Genomic DNA, 20,945 nt, shown 5'->3' with positions numbered 1-20,945 from the left:
GTCATATGTACCATATAGGTCACAACAATAAAATATTGGGAGGGAAAGGGGTGTTTCAGAAGGGAAAAAGATTTTTTTTCAGTTTTGGGGGAGGAGAAAATGAAGGAAGTCTATTAAAAAAAAGTGGTCTGTGAGCTTAGCAGACAGAAAGAGCAAAAATGGGAAAGAAAGGGTGTTCGGAAAAGAGAAAAACTCTGGCAAAGGTACAGAGGAAGGGAAAGCAAGGGCTTCAGCCTGCAAGGAGCGTAGGTTTTATTAAGGGAAGTATAGAAAAGGAAGGGAAGTAGCAAGTGAAGAGATAGACAGCAAAGATCTTGAATATCAGGCTAAAAGTGTTCAGACAAATATGAAACAACTGGGAGTCACTGTTGAGCAAAGCTGTTCTTTAATAAAGATTAGTTTGATATCACTTTGTAAAACAGATTAGAAGGGGAGAACATGGAAATAGAGGCAGTTAAAAAACGAAATGCTTTAGATAAGTGATAAGGAGGTCTGCATTAAGATAGACGGCATAGCTAATAAAGTGTCCTGAATGCAGCAGGTATGCAAATATTTGAATGAATGAATGAACTTGGAATATGCAACATATTCACATCGCAGTAGATTTTAAGACATTGAATTTGAGTATTTCTATTAGCCAGATCTGAAACCAAGAAATAGCTCAGGCTGTAGTTGATGATCAAATCTCATGGGAATAATTTAAAATCTTAGTGATTTCAAATGGATTAATCTCCAGATATGATAAAAATCATAATACTCTTTTTCACATGGTATCTTTATAGCTCAAATTATTTTCTTATCTCCTTCCCAGTGATCTCAGAGAATCGGTTCAGTGACCTCACAAAGAAGAAAGCCAAGTGAAAATGACTGGCCCAAGGATGCTATTAGTGTTAATACCAGATTAGAATTTGGAGAACTATGCGTTCTCCAATTAGTTTATTTGTTTTTTTAACCGATGCAAAATTCAAAAGGGCACAAAAAGGAAAATAAAAAGTTTTCTTTTTGTAATAGTCTCACAGGCAACACTCATCTCTGGTACCAATTTCTTTATAAAATCCTGCCTATGTAAGCACATAAGAGTTTATCCTAGTTTAATAAAGCACACTTGCCTGTATCTATGTATGTGCAGGCTCACTCTTTATCAAAGCACAACAGGTAGCTTGGTATACACACTGTTCTGCACCTACTCATCTTGGGGATGATTAACTTAGTAGATCTTAAATGCTGCTCCTACCCCCTGAAGGCCGAAAATACTGCCTCTCAGTGACTTCAATCCACTAAACCTAATTTCAAGCCTAGTTCTACTCTGAGGACACTCCTAAAACAATAAACTGAACATATTATTAGGCTGAGAAGTCCAGTCTGAGACTGGCTTCAGCTTTTTTAAATTGATCTGTCTATTAATAGACCAGAGAGAGAATAATCAGAGGTCAATCAGTGATATGTTTGATCACTAACAGTATTTTACATGTTCATTATCTATTCATTTCAAGTGAGCTCCTGGGTAACAGTGATCTTTTCCAGACAACTATCTACTTTTTAAAAGGATGTTACATAGATTCTATATTTAGAGGGAATAAAAAAAATTGGAGTAGGGACAGAGAACAAGAGAGGTGAAAATAAATTAAATGTCAATTTAATAACTTAAATATCAAGTTAAATTCTGCAATAAAATTTGCAATGAGTCTAGAGAAAAAACAAATAGATTTTTGAAATAATTATTTGACTTACTTTGCAGAATACATTTGTGAGGTATAATCATTGGATGAGCGAGGGATGTAATCGGTGCATGTCATAACTGAAAGAAAGATATCACCAGGTAAAAAGTTAGAACACTTCAAAAATGAAATGGGAAAATTTCATGTCTCACTGTATAGTCTTTCAAACTAATTAACAGAATACAGCTTGGACATCAGAAATTTAGAAAGACTATGCAGTAGGAAATACCTCACTCTTCTAACAATGGGTATAGAGACTTTGAGAGACAGTAAAAGAAGCTAGAATGCAGGGGGTATGGGAAACAGCTGAAGGTTAGCATCAACTAATCTCTACCTTTATCTATCACTGATCTAAAACCAGAGATGAAGGAACTTCCTAAGTTCTCTACTGTGCTCACAGGCAAACTTAAAATACAAGATCCATGTCTAGGAATTACACTTCTTCTTCAGCTTATTCATTTCTTTGGGTGCTTACCCAAACCCTAGAATGAGTAAAAGTTCATAAGAATGACCTGCAGGAAGACAGATTTGGGGCAAGTACCCAATTTTATTAGAAAACTATTGCTGTATATAATTAATAGTAGAAAAGATGCAAGTATGCTTCTATATTACTATTTTATCAGCTTTGTGGTAAAGACTTTCAGTTTGGCAAAGCAGAGGCAGACCTGAGGAACTGCTATGATGTTCTGTTAAACTATCTAGTAAAGAGACTTTCACACCTAGTGTCCTCCTGACCCCCATGACTTCATCTAGAATAGGCACTCTGAAGTCTCGACCCTCGTGATTTCATCAGGGATAAACGCTGTAAATTATTCAACTCAAGTTTGACAGGTAGCAGAATCCTATTCATTATTAGCACTATTTCAGTCCATATTGTAGACAGGTACATCATACAGAGTCTGGACCACACTCCCGAGCTGTTGAAGAACTTCCTTCAACATCTGGAAAGGGGGATGCTCTACTGTGAATAGGGACTAAGGGTGAACCAACCAACTTTAGGTCCAGCTGGGTACCCTGAGTGTCTGACCCAAAAAGGGAGCCCTGATCAAGAGCAGACGAGGAGCCAATTCATGCCCAACAGTAAGACAAACCAACATCTGTGAGTTTATCATGAATCCTGTCCATTGCCGTTGTTCAGTCTTTGAAAATAATTAAAGCAATGTGTAGATTATGTTCATCCATAACCATTTTGACAAAAATGAAGGGGATCCCAATTAGTTCTAAAGTTCTTACCATCCATCACATAGAATGTAAGTTCATTTCAATTCTACAAAATGTTTCCTTCTCTGTCGACAAGTACTTTCAAAAACCCAAGCTCTTCTCCTCCTCTGATTTAACTTAATTCTAGAAGAGATCAACAAAACATACTGGGAGATTTAGGCCAATTTTCACTTCACTAGTGAATGAATGAGCCTTGAAACCATGAAAGGATTATAAAGAGTCAAAGCATAATCTACTTAATTACACTAAAGTAGTGGCAGTGGAGATGAGGCAAAACCTTGAAATATATTCTGAAGGTAAAATTAACATGACTGCCTGATGAATTTGTATGAAAGGAATGAGGAAAACAGGGGAATACAGAATAATTCCTATGTTTTCAGTCTGAACAACTGGAGGGATAGTTAACCCACTTCCTAAGATGGAGACATTTGGGAAGAGAACAGATTTGATGAGCGCTAGGGGAGTAAAAAACTTTTCACACATTTTAAATATGACTTTCCTTTTAGACATCTAGTGGAGATGTCAAGAAGGCAGTTGGATACACAAATGGAATTAGGGGAGAACTCAGACTAGAAATACAAATCTGGAATTCAATAACAATGTATAAAATACTTATTGTAATGGGTGAGAGGATGCAGAAAGAGCAAAGATGGTGGACTAGAACCAAATCCTGAGGCCCACCAACATTCAGAGTTCAGACAGTGGAAGAAAGGCCAGCAAAGGAGAAAGGTGGGAGAAAAATGGTGAGAGGCAGGATATGAGGATACAGAAATGTCCACTAGAACTACTACTTTCAGTTACTGAAAGTAACTAATGACGCTGATAAAAGCAATTTCATTGGAAGAGTGGTGGTAGAAACTAAATTTGAGAGTGTTGAAGAATGAAGGGGAGGTGAGAAAGCAAGTGAGGGCAACTCTCTCCAGAGGTTCCAATAGGTCATGGAACAAAGAGGAGGTCTACCACTAGTGGGGGCTGTGGAGCCAAAGGAGGGTTTTGTTTGTGTTTTAAGATCATAGACACTGGATCGTGTCTCTTTATTGACAGGATGGATTAAGAAGAGAAGAACATAATGATGCAGGAATGATATTAGGATAATCACAGTACCCAAGTCCTTGGAGGAGGTGAGAACAGACAGAATATAAAGCACAAATAAAAGGTCTTATCTTTGACAGGAGCCAAGAATACTATTTCCATTCTGACAAGAACAAAGCAAGGAAACATGAGTACAAACTCAGGTAGGCCTGAAGATCTGGTGGTGGTGGTATACAATAATAAGGGAGCGTCCTGTGAGACAGCTTCTGTCTGAGAAGGGGTCATCAGTTAATTATGGGGAAAGGTGAGTGAGCATGGGTACTGTGAGAGAAAAGAAGTGGTATGAAATATTAAAAGGCAAAATTCATTAGGGAAATGTAGTAGGATTTTCAAGCATGTTGGGTGTCCACTTGAGGCCCTGTAAGTAAACAGTCAGCCAGGTGTATAATTTATTCAATAATATTTAGGTATTTGAATGAACTTATATAGAAGGTAAAGAGTTGGATTAAATTAGGACTGGGGTTTAGCAAGGAGTGTACAAGAGGCAAAATTATTGAAGGTATTTGTAAGGGAGTAATTATGGTAAAGAACCATAGAATGTATGCTGAGTAAGAAGGGACAGGAAAGCAAGAGGGACATTATGGGTATTGGATAGGTCATCTACATGGATGTTGAAATTACCAAGAAAAGCAAGAGTATGGATGGAAAAGAAAACAAAGAAGATCTAGTTTTTAAAAGATAAAAGACTAGGACTTCAGTCTGAGGTATAAAGAAAGGTAGGGGGAGGCATAATACAGACTTCAAAGGAACTAGAGTTTTTGAAGGAAAAAAAGGAAAGAAATGATTTGTAAGGAGCAAGAAAACTTACTTCTGGGCCCTGAAGTATATAAGGAACAGCTCTTTTTCTTGGGGATGAGTGAGATATTCAAAAAATTAGAGGAGATACTTTTCATTGATTAGAGCAGTTCCCCACTACATGGACAGTTTCCCACACACGTCAGCATTACCTAGAGCTATCTTCTTAAAAACGCAGCATTTCCATCCACATCAGATCTACGGAATGATAATCACTAAAGATGAGGCTAGAATTCTGCATTACAAACAAGGACTCCACTTGATTCCTAAGTACACTAAAAGTTTGAGAACCAATGAAACAGTTATCTTTGGGGAAATAATATACACAATTCAAGACATACCAATTTTTTAAAAAAGGCACATCATTGCTTAATACATGAGATACATATAAGATTAAGCATAATCATCTTAAGAAATATCTCCTAAACAAGTGTCTTTTTATAGTGTCTTAATACAAATTTACTCTTTTAAAATGTGTATTAAAATATGGAATGGCATAGCTATTTAATTTCAAGGACTACTTGCCCTATGGATCATACCACCATGGTATGCTAGAGAAAGTTTAGGTCTCCACAAGAAAAAACCACAGAACATACCACAGATTTTTGTCTAATGCATGAATACAACTGTTCCACAGGAGTATAAGGGTTGGTAAGTGGAGGGTGTTATCTTACTGAGCTGGATCTCCCTCAGGGCCCAGTATCAGTCTTGGGCTCTCAGGGGTTTATTTTTCTTTTTTTGGCTTAGATTGATAGGTAGAATTACTTGGTTATTTGAAATGTGGAAAAATATCAAGCCCTCTGGAGGACCAGTCAGAGGCTGGCCCACAAACTTTTCTTGTTTTGAGTAAAGCACTATTTATTACCTTTAGACCAACCAATGTCCAAACAAAAACAAAATCACCAAGTGTGACTCCTTCAGTGAGTGGATTCCATGTGATTTTGTTCTTCAGCTGATATGTCAACAAAGCTTATAGGAGAGCATAAGGATACAGACAGACAGACAGACACACACACACACACACACACACTCACGCAAACACACACGAAAGGCTTCTGGAATTCTGGGACAAACAAGGCAATAAGTGAAAACCAATTACAAAAGAATAGCATCACCTGGTTATAGGACTACCTCCTCCATCATGCACAGAACATAGTACTTACTTTCCTCTGACATAGTAAGGTTTGAAGCAAGGCTTGAAGTTTCAGGTTTCTGATCATTGACTTCAGGGTTGCTTACTTGACTAGGAAAACCAAAATGAATATATTAGTTGCTGATTGATTTGCTGCATTGCTAAAAGTAATTAAATCAAACCAATTTCTTCCCAGGTAAGAGGCAAGGTAAGTCTACTTCATGATATATTTATTCTTGTTTTATAGCAGTTACCTAAAGAGCTAGGGCCAGGGATAATATCCTCAGCATTCTACTGCTTTTTGTCATATCCCTAGACCACTTCAGTTTTTATATTACTCAGAAATTCCAGCTAAGCCACAGGTAGGTCAGATTTTCTCTAAAGACCATGTGGTAAAAGAAAAATTCCATAATACCTCAAACTGCTGTCACTTTGTTTCCAAAATACCACAGAAAGAAAGTACAGAGATGCCTGATTTCAGACAGTGGTTCTCATAATCACTTGAGAAGTCTTTTCAAATTATACATGCTTGCTTCCAAGAAGGGGTTCTGAACCGTAAAATGGTGCATCCCAGTATATTGCTCTTCCCCCCAACTTTTTGTCTTATAATAAAAACCCAAATTTTTATTTGTTATAAAACCAAAACTTAGCAACATCTATTTTTTTAATTTATAAGGCAAATTAAGAAAAAACTGCATACAATAAATCGTGTAAACTGGGAGCATGTCATTATGTTAGACATTTTAATGTTGGGAAGATTCTCAATGAAATTCTAGAATAGAGATTATATTAATTTTCATCCCTCACAATGCCCTCCCTCTTCCTTCTACCTTACATTCCACTCTGCAGTTATTCCCTCAACTACCAGTAAAGCACAGTGCTTAAGAGTGTAGATTCTAGAACTAGACTGCTTGGATTCATACTCTACTTTGTCAAATCTAGTTTTATGACTTAAGCCGTTGAACTTCTTTGTGCTCCAGTTCCTTCAACTGTCAATGAGGGATAATTATAGAACCTACCTTTTAAGGCTGTTATATGGATTAATGAGTTAATACATGAAAAGTACTTAGAGCAGAGACTAGAACAGAGTAAGTAAAGTGTAACATTAGCTAGCATTATTATACTACAACTTGTCCCCAGCCCAGGCTTCCTTCCTTCCCTCATTCATGTTCCCTAGCAAGAAATCCTCTCTGCTGTTCTATATTCTAGGGAGAAGTGGAGGACACTGTCCCAGACGCTCTACATATCGCAAAAGATAAGACTGACTGATAAAAGGTAAGAGTAGTTTCTACACAGCAAAATTTTAAAAAGAAGTGTTATTTATTAAAAAAATATGTAGCACCAAAATTCTTAATGCTCTCATATCTTTTCTGAATGGACCTCTAATGGACCTCTAATATCCAAGTATACTATCAATAAAGTTTTCTTTTCCTGGTATATTCTGAATGTTCAAACAATTTTTCCTCAGATGTAATTAATTTTTAAGGTAAATCCAAAGACGAAGTTCAAAAAAAATTATTTACTTAAAATTTATACATTTTTAAAAACTGAAGTACAGTCAGTTATAATGTATCAATTTCTAGCGTACAGCACAATGTCCCAGTCATGCGTACACATACATATATTCATTTTCATATTCTATTTCATTAAAGGTTATTACAAGATATTGAATATAGTTCCCTGTGCTATACAGCAGAAACTGGCTTTTTTTTTTAAATCTACTTTTATATATAGTGGCTAGCATTTGCAAATCTCAGACTCCCAAATTTATCCCTTCCCATCCTGTTTCCTCCAGTAACCAGAAGATTGTTTACTATGTCTGTGAGTCTGCTTCTGTTTTGTAGATGAGTTCATTAGTGTCTTCTTTTCTTTTTTTAGATTCCACATATGAGTTATATCATATGATATTTTCCTTTCTCTTTCTGGCTAACTTCACTTAGAATGATGATCTCTAGGTCCAACCATGTTGCTGCAAATGGCATTATTTTATTCTTTTTTATGGCTGAGTAGTATTCTATTGCATAAATATACCGTAACTTCTTTATCCAGACATCTGTCGATGGGCATTTAAGTTGCTTTTTAATTTCCAGAATATATAAGCAGCTCATACAATTTAATAACAAAAAAACAAACAACCCAATCCAAAATTGGGCAGAAGACCTAAACGAGCAATTCTCCAATGAAGACATACAAATGGCCAATAGGCACATGAAAAAATGCTCAATATCGCTATTTATCAGAGAGATGCAAATCAAAACTACAGTGAGGTTATCACTTCACACCAGTCAGAATGGCCATCATTAAAAAGTCCATGAACGATAAATGCTGGAGAGGGTATGGAGAAAAGGGAACCCTCCTATGCTGCTGGTGGGAATGTAGATTCGTACAGCCATTATGGAAAATAGTATGGAGATTCCTCAAAAAACTAGACTTCTATGATCCAGCAATCCCACTCCCGGGCATATACCTGGAGGGAACTCTAATTCAAAAAGATTCAAAAAACCCCAACATTCACAGAAGCACTATATACAATACCTAAGACATGGAAGCAACCTAAATGTCCATCAAAGTTTATTTTAATCTATTTACTCAAATGCCTATATTTTTGGAATAGCACTTAATATATACTATTCCAAGATGTAACAATGGGAATTGAAGGGTAAGGGTAAGAAATCATACTTAATAGTTATATCATTATTTCCCCAAATGGCTGATTTCTTATAATTACCTGAATGACGGGTAAAAAATAGTTTTCTGGGCCCCATCTTATACCTATTTAAATAGGATTCCAAGGAGAAAGGTACAAACTGAAAAAAGAACTTCACATTTCTTACTATAATGACTGGTCTTTTATATAAATAAGTCTGGGGGTTCACTGTTATATCTGCTGTTGAAAGATTATTTCTAGATTCTGTACCTTAGAAGGTATATTTGGATGGTCTGGTATGTGATGGATTTGGAATCTTACAGTAAAACCCCCTAAATATTCAACTGACTTTCTAGAGATTAAACAGAAACAATAGCGCCAAGACAGTAAATTAAGTCCAGCATTTTGTTAAATATTTTAAATGGTATCTAGAAAAATTACGTACTGCCTCAAAATAAAATTATGTTCAGTTACATAAACAATGTGTGCCTGATGGGAAAAAAAAATAAAATAAAATAATCTAAATATTCTAAAATAAAATAATCCTCCTCCAAAAAAGAGCAAAAACACCCAAACTCCAAAAGTGAGCATCACCAATATCTCACTCCATTCAATGGAACTCTTGTCAACAGTTAACACAAACAACCAACAAGTGGATAAACAAAATATGGTACAGACACACATGGAATATTACTCAGCCTTTAAAAGGAAGGAAATTCTGACACATGCTGCAACTTGGATGACCCTTGAAGACATTCTACTAAATGAAACAAGCCAGTCACATATAGGTAATTTATGAGTCCACTAATATGAACTACTTAGAGTAGTCAAATCATAGAGACAGGAAGCAGAATAGTGGTTAACAGGAGCTGGGAGAAGGGGTAAGTGGAGACTTATTGTTTGATGAATACAGAGTTTCCATTTGGGAAGATGAAAAATGTTCTGGAGGGGGTAATGGTTGCATAACAAAGTGAATATGCTTAATACCACTGTATTATACACTTAAAAATGACTAAAATGGTGAATTTTATGCTATGTATTTTTACCACAATAAAGAAGCTGCTGAAGGAGAGAAGGGATACTGCCGGAAAAGATGAAAGTGAAAGGTCCCATAGTACAACTGGAGAGGTCAGCCTTAGGTAAGAGCTGGGGAATTAACTTCAGAGAAAAGGGCAGCAGAGAATATTATAGAGAAGCAGTTAGGGGGTAGACTTGGTAACAGACAAATGAGGTAGCTCCTGTTTCTAATTTCTCTTTGAATTAGGGAGAAAGATCGCCAGCTGAGTAAATGGGAATAGGGGGAGAGAAGAGAAGAAAAATGATTTTAGAGACTAGGAAATACAACAAACCAGGAAGGGTGATTGGACCATCAAGAGTGTTTAAGTGCCTGTTGAGATGTACTCATGAATGGAAACTGAGACCAGTCAGCATAGTTTTCTGTTTTTCTCTCACAAGGTTCAGATGATTGGGAATAAGGATGGAATCAGTAGATAGCTGGGTTTGACTAGGGTTGTTAAACTTTAGGTTTGGGTAAAGAAGGATGACAGGGAAAAGGGAAAGAAAGTTAAGAATGTTTGTAAGGGACTGATTAAAGTAATAGGTCTTACAATTTCAGCAGCATAAGGACAATACTGAAGTCTTTTTTGAGGGAAGTGTTAATGGTTGATAGTGAAAATATGATAGATTATTTAAAACTAGAAGTATACAGTATGACATGAGGCTAGCATGACAGTAGTATAAATGAGCTGGAATGACAGTGTGTGTGGTGGTGTAAGAGTAGGTTTCTTGAAATTAAGATGTTAGAAGGGATGCAGTTCCTAGTTCATATGGTTGGTAGTCAAACGATAGGAGGTAAGAACTGTGGAAAACTGAAAATCATGGTGTCGTGGAAGCCAGAGCGTGACGTGCCAAGAATCTGCCTCTTGTCTTAAAGGGGAGTGGAGCTAATGACTAAGGTGTCCCATATCCACTTGGTAATTAATGATTAATCCCTTGGATTTCCTTTAATTCTGCTTTCTCCCCCTATTTTGTACACTGTACATCTGACTGAATAATATTCATCATTGTGTCTCCTCCACATATCACAGGATCTGAGAGAGAAGATCACACTGTTGAGTAAATAATGAGTAAATAAGAAAAAAACCAGTACTTACGTGTTTCAAGGACAAACTTTTTCACCTTAAACCAAATAATTTCGAAACCTGAAGACTGATGCTAAAAGCAAAAAGTGGGCTGTCAACCCAAATCATGCTATATGTAAACTAACCAGTAAAATTTTAAGTGGATCATTAAAAAGACATTCAACTTCCCATACCTTAAAGTTTGCTCTCCTGATTCCTGCATCTTGGCTTTTTTCACCTGCAAAAATAAATATACAAAGGCATCAATGTAGCGATCTGTTTTTGAAATTTTCTAGCTACTCAAATGGCAGCCCAGTATTAACTAATAAATTACAGGGTAACTATTTCATTTTGCTTTGCTTAGATTTATTAAATGAATCTTTGTTATATTTAAGAGTTAGAGATCAACTTCTTCGTTTTTCAAATGGGGCTCTTTCTTTTTTTTTTTTTGGAATGAAAAAAGTATTTTTCAGATTCAAGGTAAAGTGTTTACCAGGATTTTCACTCAAGATAGGATGTTTACCCTGATAAAGTAACCAAACTTGGATACAAACAGGTTAGTTTTAAATTTTAACAGACAAGTGATTATACAGTAAGTATGGCAAACTTGCTAGCATCTACTCACTTATTTAACAGAAATGTCTTTATACTTAAATTACTTACATGCCAAGAATAAAAATAAACCTTAAAAAATTTTTTTTCTTTCTTCTCCTGGTTTTATTGAGATACAGTCAACATATAGCACTGTATACTTTTTTCAGGGGGGTGGGGAGTGATGGTGATTAGATTGTATTTATTTATCTTAATGGAGGTACTGGGGATTGAACCCAAGACCTTGTGCTTGCTAGACACACATTCTATCACTGAGCTATATCCTCCCCAAAACATAAACTCTTTTCAGGTTACTGGTAATTTAAAAAATATTCTTCACACTATCCTGGTTTTTTTCCTATATTTTCATCTTTTCTAATTCCTTCTGAGGTGAAAGCATTTCCATTCAAACAGTTTAAGAATTCACAAATGGAAGATCTATGGTTAACACTACTAATGGTTTTCCCCCTGCTCTTTCATATTACAAAGTATCTGATTTTAGAGCTCTCTGACTAGAATAACTATAGTAGAATGTTATTATGCTTGGCCATACAAATTATGAATACTTAAAAGTATTGCAGGCTGACAAACTACAAAGAGTACTGCCAACCCAGTACAAAAAGTAAGTACTCACAAAAGCAGAAACCCCACTAAATAATTTTAAACAAATTTATCAGGAGAGAATATAGTTATTTAATATGATTAAATTTAACATTTCAAACAAGGTAGATAATAAATACAAGGCCCAAACAATTTTTCATGGACATTCCTCATGAGAAAACATGACAAAATAAATAAAGCAAATACTTTTGGTTTCTTGCTTATGGCATATCAAAACGTTATAGAATGTGCTTTAATTTTCGTATGTACCAACAAAGATAAAATAAAGAAAAAAGGGGCATTAAAAATACCTCTCAAAACTTAAAAACAAAATTACAGAAGCACATGAAGAAAAAAGAAAACAAAAACAAAAACAAAACCCTTGAGGGAGAACAACCCTTACTAAGCATATGAAATTCAAAAGCCATAAAGGAGAAAACAGATTTGACTATACAAAAATCCAAAACTCCTACACGATAAAAGATACCATAAACCAACCAGGAGGTCAAGGGATCCCAGGATGGTATACATACTATGACAAAAGAATTTAACTCTATTACAAATGTATGACATAACCTCACTGAAAGACATGCGAGAAAAATGTGCTGACTTGAGTTAACACTGGAAAATGGTGTTTTGACTGGAAACTGCAAAGCTAAAGACAAGAAAAATTCACCCATTTAGTTTACTGGCCTGCATAATTTCATAAATGACAAAATATAGGCTCTCATCTTCCTTGCAATCAAAGAAATGAATTTACGAGATGGTTGGTTGAGTAGGCAAAACAGTCTATGGTCTCCGGAACAGTAATCCACACAAAGAAAACCAGAGCACTGAGGAATTTAACTTACCACAGTCTTAATTTTACTAGAGCCACAGAGTAACAAATTTAGCTAATGAACTTTCACACACAAAAAAGCCCTGGAGCAAAAATTTTAAATATACTATAATGACCTCTCAAGAAAGAACTATGCTTTTTCACTTTCTATTTATGACAGTGCCAACTAAGTACAAAGAGTATGTATTTAAATAGAAATGGAGAAAATGTACCTAACATCATATCTACTAAACATAAAAAGTCTGAGGAAGGAAGATATGTTACCACCTAAGTTTGTACTTTTCATGGCCCATTGTTCACCTTGATTTCGGCAATTATGTCCTCGTATAAGTCAGGGATAGGAAGCATGTGCTACCTTGGCACTAGTGGCAGGTAAACTAATTCAAAATAAGCAAAAATAAGTGGGACTTAAACTTACAAGCTTTTGCACAGCAAAGGAAATCATAAACAAAACAAAAAGACAACTATGGACTGGGAGAAAATATTTGCAAACAATGCGACTGACAAGGGCTTAATTTTCAAAATATATGAACAGTCCATAAAACTCAACAACAAAAACTCAACCCAATCAAAAAATGGGCAGAAGATCTAAATAGACATTTCTCCAAAGAAGACATACAGATGACCAACAGGCACATGAAAAGATGCTCAACATTGTTAATTACTAGAGAAATGCAAATCAAAACTACAATGAGGTATCACCTCATACCGGTCAGAATGGCCATCATTCAATAGTCCACAAACAATAAATGCTGGAGAGGGTGTGGAGAAAAGGGAACCCCGCTACACTGTGGGTGAGAATGTAGTTTGATGCACTCACTATGAAGAACAGTATGGAAGTTCCTTAAAAAACTAAAAATAGAGTTACCATATGATTTATCAATCTCACTCCTGGGCATATATCCAGAGAGAGCTCTAAGTCAAAAAGATACATGCACCCCAATGTTCATAGCAGCACTATATACATAGCCAAGACATGGAAATAACCTAAGTGTGCATTGACAGATGAATGGACAAAGAAGATGTGGTATATGTATACAATGGACTACCCCTCAGCCATAAAAAAGAATGAAATAATGCCATTTGCAGCAATACGGATGGACCTAGAGATTACCATACTAAGTGAAGTCAGAAAGAGAAAGACAAATATCATATATTACCTATATGTAGAATTTAAAAAATGATACAAATGAACTTATTTATAAAACAGAAATGGACTCACAGACATAGAAAAGAAATATGGCTACCAAAGGGATAGGCGGAAATAAATTAGGAGTTTGAGATTAACAGATACACAAGACTATATATAAAATAGACAGACAAGGTTCTTCTGTATAGCACAGGGAATTATATTCAATACCTTGCAATAACCTATAATGGAAAAGAATCTGAAAAAGAATATATATATATGTATAACTGAATCACTCTGCTGTACACCAGAAACTGACACAACACTGTAAATCAACTATACTTCAATAATAAAAATCACTGGATTTCAAAGAGATGTGTTCACACAATACAATCCAGAAACCGACAGAATGTAAAATAGCGGAGCTACTTAGGAAGAAAACAGTCTAGCAGTTCCTCAAAAAATTAAACAGAGAGTTACCATATATAATTCAGCAATCCCACTCCTAGCTATATAACCAAAAGAAATGAAAACATATGTTCACACAAAAACTTGAACATGAATGTTCACAACAGCATTACTCAAAATAGCCCCAAAGTGAAAATAACCCCAGTGTCTATGAACAGATAAATGGATAAATAAAATAATAAATGAAATGATAAATGATAAAATAAATCTATATAAATAAAATGATGAGTGATAAAATAAATCTATATACTAAAACAATATTCAGTAATAAAAGTAATTATACATGCTACAACACGAATGAACCTTAAAAAGAATATACTAAGTGAAAGAAGCCAGTCACAAAGGACCACATATTGCATGATGCTATTTATATGAAATATCCACAAACAGGTAAAATGAAAAGTAGATTAGTAGTTGCCTAGGGTTGGAGGGTTGGGAGTGTTGGGGACAGGTGACTGCTAATGGGTACACAGGAGTTTCTTTCTGGAGCGAAGAAAATGTTCTAAAATCGATTCTGGTGATAGTTGCAGAACTCCGAATATTCTAAAAATCATCGAACTATATACTTTAAAATGGATATGAACTGTATCTCAATAAAGTTGTTATTTTAAAAAATGACATAATCTTACAGGTATGTTATGACTAAAGATAACACAAAAAAGAAGAACCACTGGCAAATTCACGAATCAGAGTTCTATTTGCGCTTCTGCTAAAAAAATAATTATGCTTTAAACATTAACAGAGCAAGGGAATACAAACAACCCAATGCACAAATTCAGAATATACAGGTTTGAGGCTCAGTTCTGAGAGCTTATTCACAGTATGCCTACTTCTCCGCATCTGTTTTCTCATCTGTAAAAGAAAAATACGACTACCTACTTTACTAGGTTGCTGTGAAAATGAAACTGGGGACAGAGTGGGGAGAAAAAAAAAGAATGAGAGAGAGCTATTTATGAAAGACAAAGTGCTATACAGCTGTTGTATTTTAGTGTTATCATTACAGACAGCAAAAATGAAGTTGAATCCCCAAACTTTCAAGATAGGATTAAGAAAATACCACTTTCTAGATAAAAAAAATTATATTATGCATCTCAAATGTCATTCCAGAATTATTATGAGATGACTTACAAGTATACAATTATAGTACATTCTAAGTTTTAACAAGAGCCTAAATCATACTAGTGCTAGATAAACTGTAATCTTAGGAATAATAAATCCAACAGAAGTCTGCATGAACCCTATGAAAAGGAAGGTGTTTGTGTCAGAATTTATCGAGCACTGTCCAAAAAAAGAGAAGCATATCACTCTCTTTACTAGAAAGTCACACTCTATATTCTAGAGGGAAGGGCTTGAACATAACCTAGGGGAAATTATACACAAAAACCACTTAATATCATTTTCTTTGATCATGCTTATCAATTATTATCTAATTATTAATTTGACTTGGCATAAGGAAATTAGTATGTAGAGAGTGAGAGGAGGCATTCCAAATTATGAGAAAGGTAAAATCTGTGGCAGAGACAACTGCCTTTTCCACCATTGCATATGGGACGTGACTTGTGATAGGAGGCAAAAAACATGTTTTTTAAGTTTACAGGCTACTGGTCCAAAAGTCACTTTTGGATCTAGTACAAACCAGTGAACATCAGATCCTGGTTCTGATCTGATGCAGCAACTGATGGAATCTGGGGCTGTTTCCCTTAAGAGTAGTATGTGGGGAAAGGAGTCACGTATTGTTCTTAACGTGTGAAAAATGAAAACAGGTAAAGCAAAGAGAACCTAATTATCTCTCCCAACCCCGTCAAAATAAAATAATTAAATAATACAATCAATCAATCAATCAATCAAAATATATTTTAAAATCAGACTGTGTAGGTAAAAAGAAGCCTAACCATGAAAGTCCTTATAAACCAGATTAAGAAGTTTTAATTTTATTATGAGGCTAACAAGAGGGCCTTAAACATGATCCACTCTGAATTTCAGAAAGATCACTCTGATAAAGTGTAGATAGTAAATGACCAGGAAGGGGACAAAATTCAATGCAAGAAAATCAAAGGAGGCTGTTGCATTAATCCAGGTATGAGAAGATGGCTTAAAAATAAGTCTCTCCTTGATAGATAAGACAAAAATTAGGAGTTGAGTATAGTTGTTCTCTTTTTGCCATTTGTTCCATCTTTTTCTTCTCATTATCTTCCAAGCCAAAAACACAATTTTAAGGTCCTTTTCATTGTTCTCAGTCAAGAATATTTCCCAAATTTCACCCCTTTTCCATGTTTTAGCTTAGAGCACACTATGGTTGCATGCACACACTGCCTCGTTGGTCTATGGTATTATTTTCTTTTAAAAATTTAAATACAAAAGGCACATATGCTCATATTTTAAAAAATCCAAACCATACAGATATGTATAAAATAAAATATATTCCCCACAATCTCCATGAAATAATCAGCACTCAGTTTGGCATATTCTAAAAATTTTTCCTATGCATATATGCTCTTTTAAAACTAGAGTTTAGCAAGCACCCTGATAGCTGTAAAGGAGTTACTTAAGTGCTTCCAATTCTCCAGAAACAGTCTTGATTTACACTTCCTTCCTAAAACCAAGTCAGGCTAGCTGTCCCTTTCATTCTTCAATAGAGTTCCAGTTTGGACAATAATATGAGCTGATTCAGAGCAGCTGAAAAAGATAAAGACTGGGGTAAGAAGACATAGTGATGACCACTGAGAGAACCATTTCTAAGTGCAGAGGAGTGAGGACTGACTGGCAACAAGGAAAAGTGAAAGACAGAACCTGAAATTAGGATTTATATTGCATTGTGTGCAATGACCTGAACAAATCTTAAAGTAGAGCTAGTGAATTCAACAAGAGAGGGATAACTCATCAAGTTAAATAACAGTACTAAAATAACTCCAACAGTAATGCCCATCAGCAACATTTCTCTCTGTATACAGGTAAACAATGGGGTTAAAAATCTTGGCTTTGAGGTCAGAGTAACAGCTCAGTGGTAGAGTGCATGCTTATTAGCACGCATGAAGTCCTGGGTTCAATTCCCAGTACCTTCATTAAAGGTTAAAAAAAAACAAATCTTGGCTTTACTTGTCATCATCAAATTGGGACAGGACCATTCTTTCCACTCAAATTTTAGATTTCAGCTATGGCCTGTGAAAATCTGTTTTACTCCTCAAAGTCTGACATTTACTCTTCCTATTCTAATTATTTTTAACAGTTAATGAGTGTTCTATATTTTCTTAGATTCTGTATTTGCCCATTCAGCACCATAAATCACGAGGTCAAACTAAGAGTCAAAGTTGCTTATCTCTCCCCTGCAAATTCAGAGCCTATATGCTGAACCACCTCCTTTATCTAACTCTCACACACAAAGTCAGTTTCCCCTCCTCTAAATCAACCCAGGGCCAGATACCTAGGGATAGCTCCTACACCCCAAAGCCCCCTGGAATTATTCAAACTAGCCAATCCTAAATTGTTTACCCTGTCTCACCTAACCTGCCCATGGAAACCCCAGTTAAGACTGTGGCCTATACATTTCCTTTGGATACATTTTAAGATTCCCTTATGCATTTCTGCCTCCTGACTGACACTGGTGCTTCACCCCGTGACCCTGTGTGGCGTGCCGGGTCTCTCATTTCTAAGGGAGTTGTGAGTAATATTAAACTTTTCTTTTAGTGGCAGCGACCTCTTCATGTTGTTAATTGGTCACCTTTATAAATGAAGACCCAGGCACAAATCAACAAAAAAATGATGCCCCATGAAAATCACCACTTACAGTTAGCAGAAAATTTATTTTTAAAGTGCTTTAATTTCTCACTTTCTCTGAAGTAATAATCAGGTTTTGCATATCATGGTATAGAAATTAAACAGAATGGCAAGGAAATGAAGCAGAGCAGAAAAAATGACTCACCAGCAGGTCAGCCTTATAATTCTCAGTACCTTAAATAAAAGAAGTAACTAACAACAATGCCCGTTTCAACAATATGTCAACACTTACATAAGTCTTTTGAAACTATAACTAGATCTTTGTTTACTACACTAAAAACCCAATGGCATAATCTCTCTTGATATATTTAGCGTCTCTAATTCTTATTTGTTCTTACAGTGTATATCTTAGATACACTGATGAGGATAATTTTTAACCCTACCATTTCCCTGATTATTAATGTCCCACCAAGGATTTCAAATGTTTCCAAAAGTCATTTTACCAATTGCTTATGCCCCTCTAGTTCTATACTTACCTTGAGTAAAGGGGCTAAAAGAATAATGGCAAAGTAATCATCAGTACACATTTCTCAACATAAAAAAAAAAATTATTACAAATATATTAAGGATTTCATTATTTTAATGGAAGTTGGTGTCCATCCTTCACTGATATAAAGAACACATCTACAACATGGAAAACATACCCTATTACCTCTATTCAAAATTCAAATTTTTTAGGCTGGATTTTCATAAAGAGAGGTAAACACATAATACTCTATATTCTCCCTTAGTATGAAATGCAGGAGGCTCTTTCAGAATAGCCAACTGAATCAGTATTTATCTAATTTCAGAAAAAGAAACCAGTCAAAGGAAAATATTTTTAAACATAAAAGTATCTTAGGAGAATGATTACTATTGCCTTCCTCTTTTAAATGCCAAGGGCCAAAATACACTTAGAAAGACAAAAAAACAAAAAGAAGCCATGGTAAGGCAACAAATCTGTATCACTTGGGGACATTTAAAATGATTTTATTCATTTATATTAAATATTTAAAAGAAGTTAAGAATTCAACCTATTCTTGATGGTCATCTATTTTTAAGAATTAGCTAGTGGTCAAATTATACTTTCTTCAACTACTACTACTTTTTAAAAAATTAAGTCAGGGGATTTTAGGTAAAGATAAAACTAAATTTTCTGGCAGAAGTGGTATATATACTGTTGAGTAAATAGATGTCCTCTTTTATTTTCTAAAAACTGTAAGAATAACCACTGATTTTTTAAATGACATTTCCAAATACAATACTTACCTTGTAATGCTAAATTTTCCATGCCGACTGTTTAGCATTAAGTTAGCAAGATATGAATTTAAGAACATACAACATTATTTTCTTAGAAAGTACTAAGAAGTCCTTTCTTTAATTTTATTTCTAATTTAGAATCTGTAGTAAAACTGAATATATAAAATCTCTTAAGATAAGCTTTCCTACAATCAACTTTAAATTGTTAAAGGAAGTACTTACAGGTTGCTCTGGTAAATCCTGCTCTTCTTCCATGAGGACCAATATTTATTATGCTTATGTGACTGGATTGCAAGTGTCTCTCAGCAGACTTCACAGTCTGTTTAAAAAAGAGGAGGGATTCAAAGCTTAATGTACTCTTAACATTATCATTGAGGCCATCAGAGAATAATTTTTTAAAATATTTTGTTACCCCAAGCTTTCTACGTGAGCTCCAATCTCAAAATCTCAAATCTGCATGTGGCTTTTCAAAACTGACATGCTACCTCAAGTCAGGACAGGTTTACCAAATGACTTTTATGATATCTTGCAAAAGTCAACACATGGAACCACATTTGCTGTACATAAAACATGGTTACTATAGTGCCTAATGCATTAAACATTCTGTAACAGCCATGTGAAGATAACTAAAACACAGTTTTTTAAGGATGAGTTACATTTAAAAATGATAAAAACTAGCCTAGCCAGTCAATAAGTTATAACATCTAACCTGCTTTAATGTAGAACATTTACGTAACCGTTAATACAGACACACAGAATCACTTTAAACAGGACAAACCGAAATACCAATTAAATACTTTCACAACCAATTATCTGTACATATGTAATCAATTTAAAGGAAAATTCGATTCTTCTGGATCTATTTCAATAATATGAATAAAGTGAAACTTTGAATTTTAGAATTAAGGAAAATAATCATGTAAAGCTAGTACCCAGTTTTATTCTGAAATAACAAGCTCTAATAAACATACTGCTTAGTCAATTATTTAAGCAAAATCTTTACCTTCTCAGACCCTGCTCTTCCTGTCCTGATTTTCAAACTAAGAAAAGAAAACAAACAAACAAACAAACAAAAAACAGGACTCTAAGCCCCACATTTACTGGGAAGAATACCTTACTGTGCCCTGCTGCTGAGAGACAGACAGTGAGACAGGCAGATGTTAGAAAACTAAATAATTATAAAAACTAAAAACTCCATTTCTATTTAACAAAAATGAAAATAGCACTTCTCCAAAACAGATGTGATTGTTTATGCTTTTAATTAAGGTCATACCTGGTTTCACTTCTTTTACCAATCACTGTAACCAACTTAACATACAAAGGTAAAAGCAAGTATAGAATCTTATTGCAGAAATAATGAAAATAGGTAACATAAAAAGGGAAATGAAAAACTTCAGTTGTACCAATTTACCACCACTCTACTTCTTTTTGCTCTATCCTGGTGCAATACAACACACTTTCTTTTAGAGCTACACTCCAGAATGGAAAAAGGAGAGAAAACATGTATAAGGGATACAATTGGATATAAAACTGTCTAACTCTGACACAGCTTTACTTATGCCCTGTCCTGGTCTAGAATGT

At 35.0% G+C, this 20,945-nt stretch overlaps 1 protein-coding gene across 2 annotated transcripts in view; it reads right to left on the bottom strand.

Moving 5' to 3' along the window:
• The window catches only part of EYA3 (EYA transcriptional coactivator and phosphatase 3), an 85,882-nt gene that overhangs the window by 43,268 nt on the left and 21,669 nt on the right, over positions 1–20,945 (bottom strand). For both annotated transcript variants that reach the window (XM_010947969.3, XM_010947972.3), the window contains exons 2-5: positions 19,587–19,683; positions 10,920–10,963; positions 5,990–6,069; positions 1,732–1,798 (exon numbers count right to left, since the gene is read on the bottom strand). In XM_010947969.3, the coding sequence (XP_010946271.1) occupies positions 1,732–1,798; positions 5,990–6,069; positions 10,920–10,963; positions 19,587–19,619 (224 nt within the window). In that variant the 5' untranslated portion in view covers positions 19,620–19,683. The remainder of the gene's footprint in view (positions 1–1,731; positions 1,799–5,989; positions 6,070–10,919; positions 10,964–19,586; positions 19,684–20,945) is intronic.

Source organism: Camelus bactrianus, chromosome 13, assembly GCF_048773025.1.
Source record: "Camelus bactrianus isolate YW-2024 breed Bactrian camel chromosome 13, ASM4877302v1, whole genome shotgun sequence".
NCBI lineage: Eukaryota > Metazoa > Chordata > Mammalia > Artiodactyla > Camelidae > Camelus > Camelus bactrianus.
This window is presented reverse-complemented; position numbering and strand designations above follow the sequence as displayed.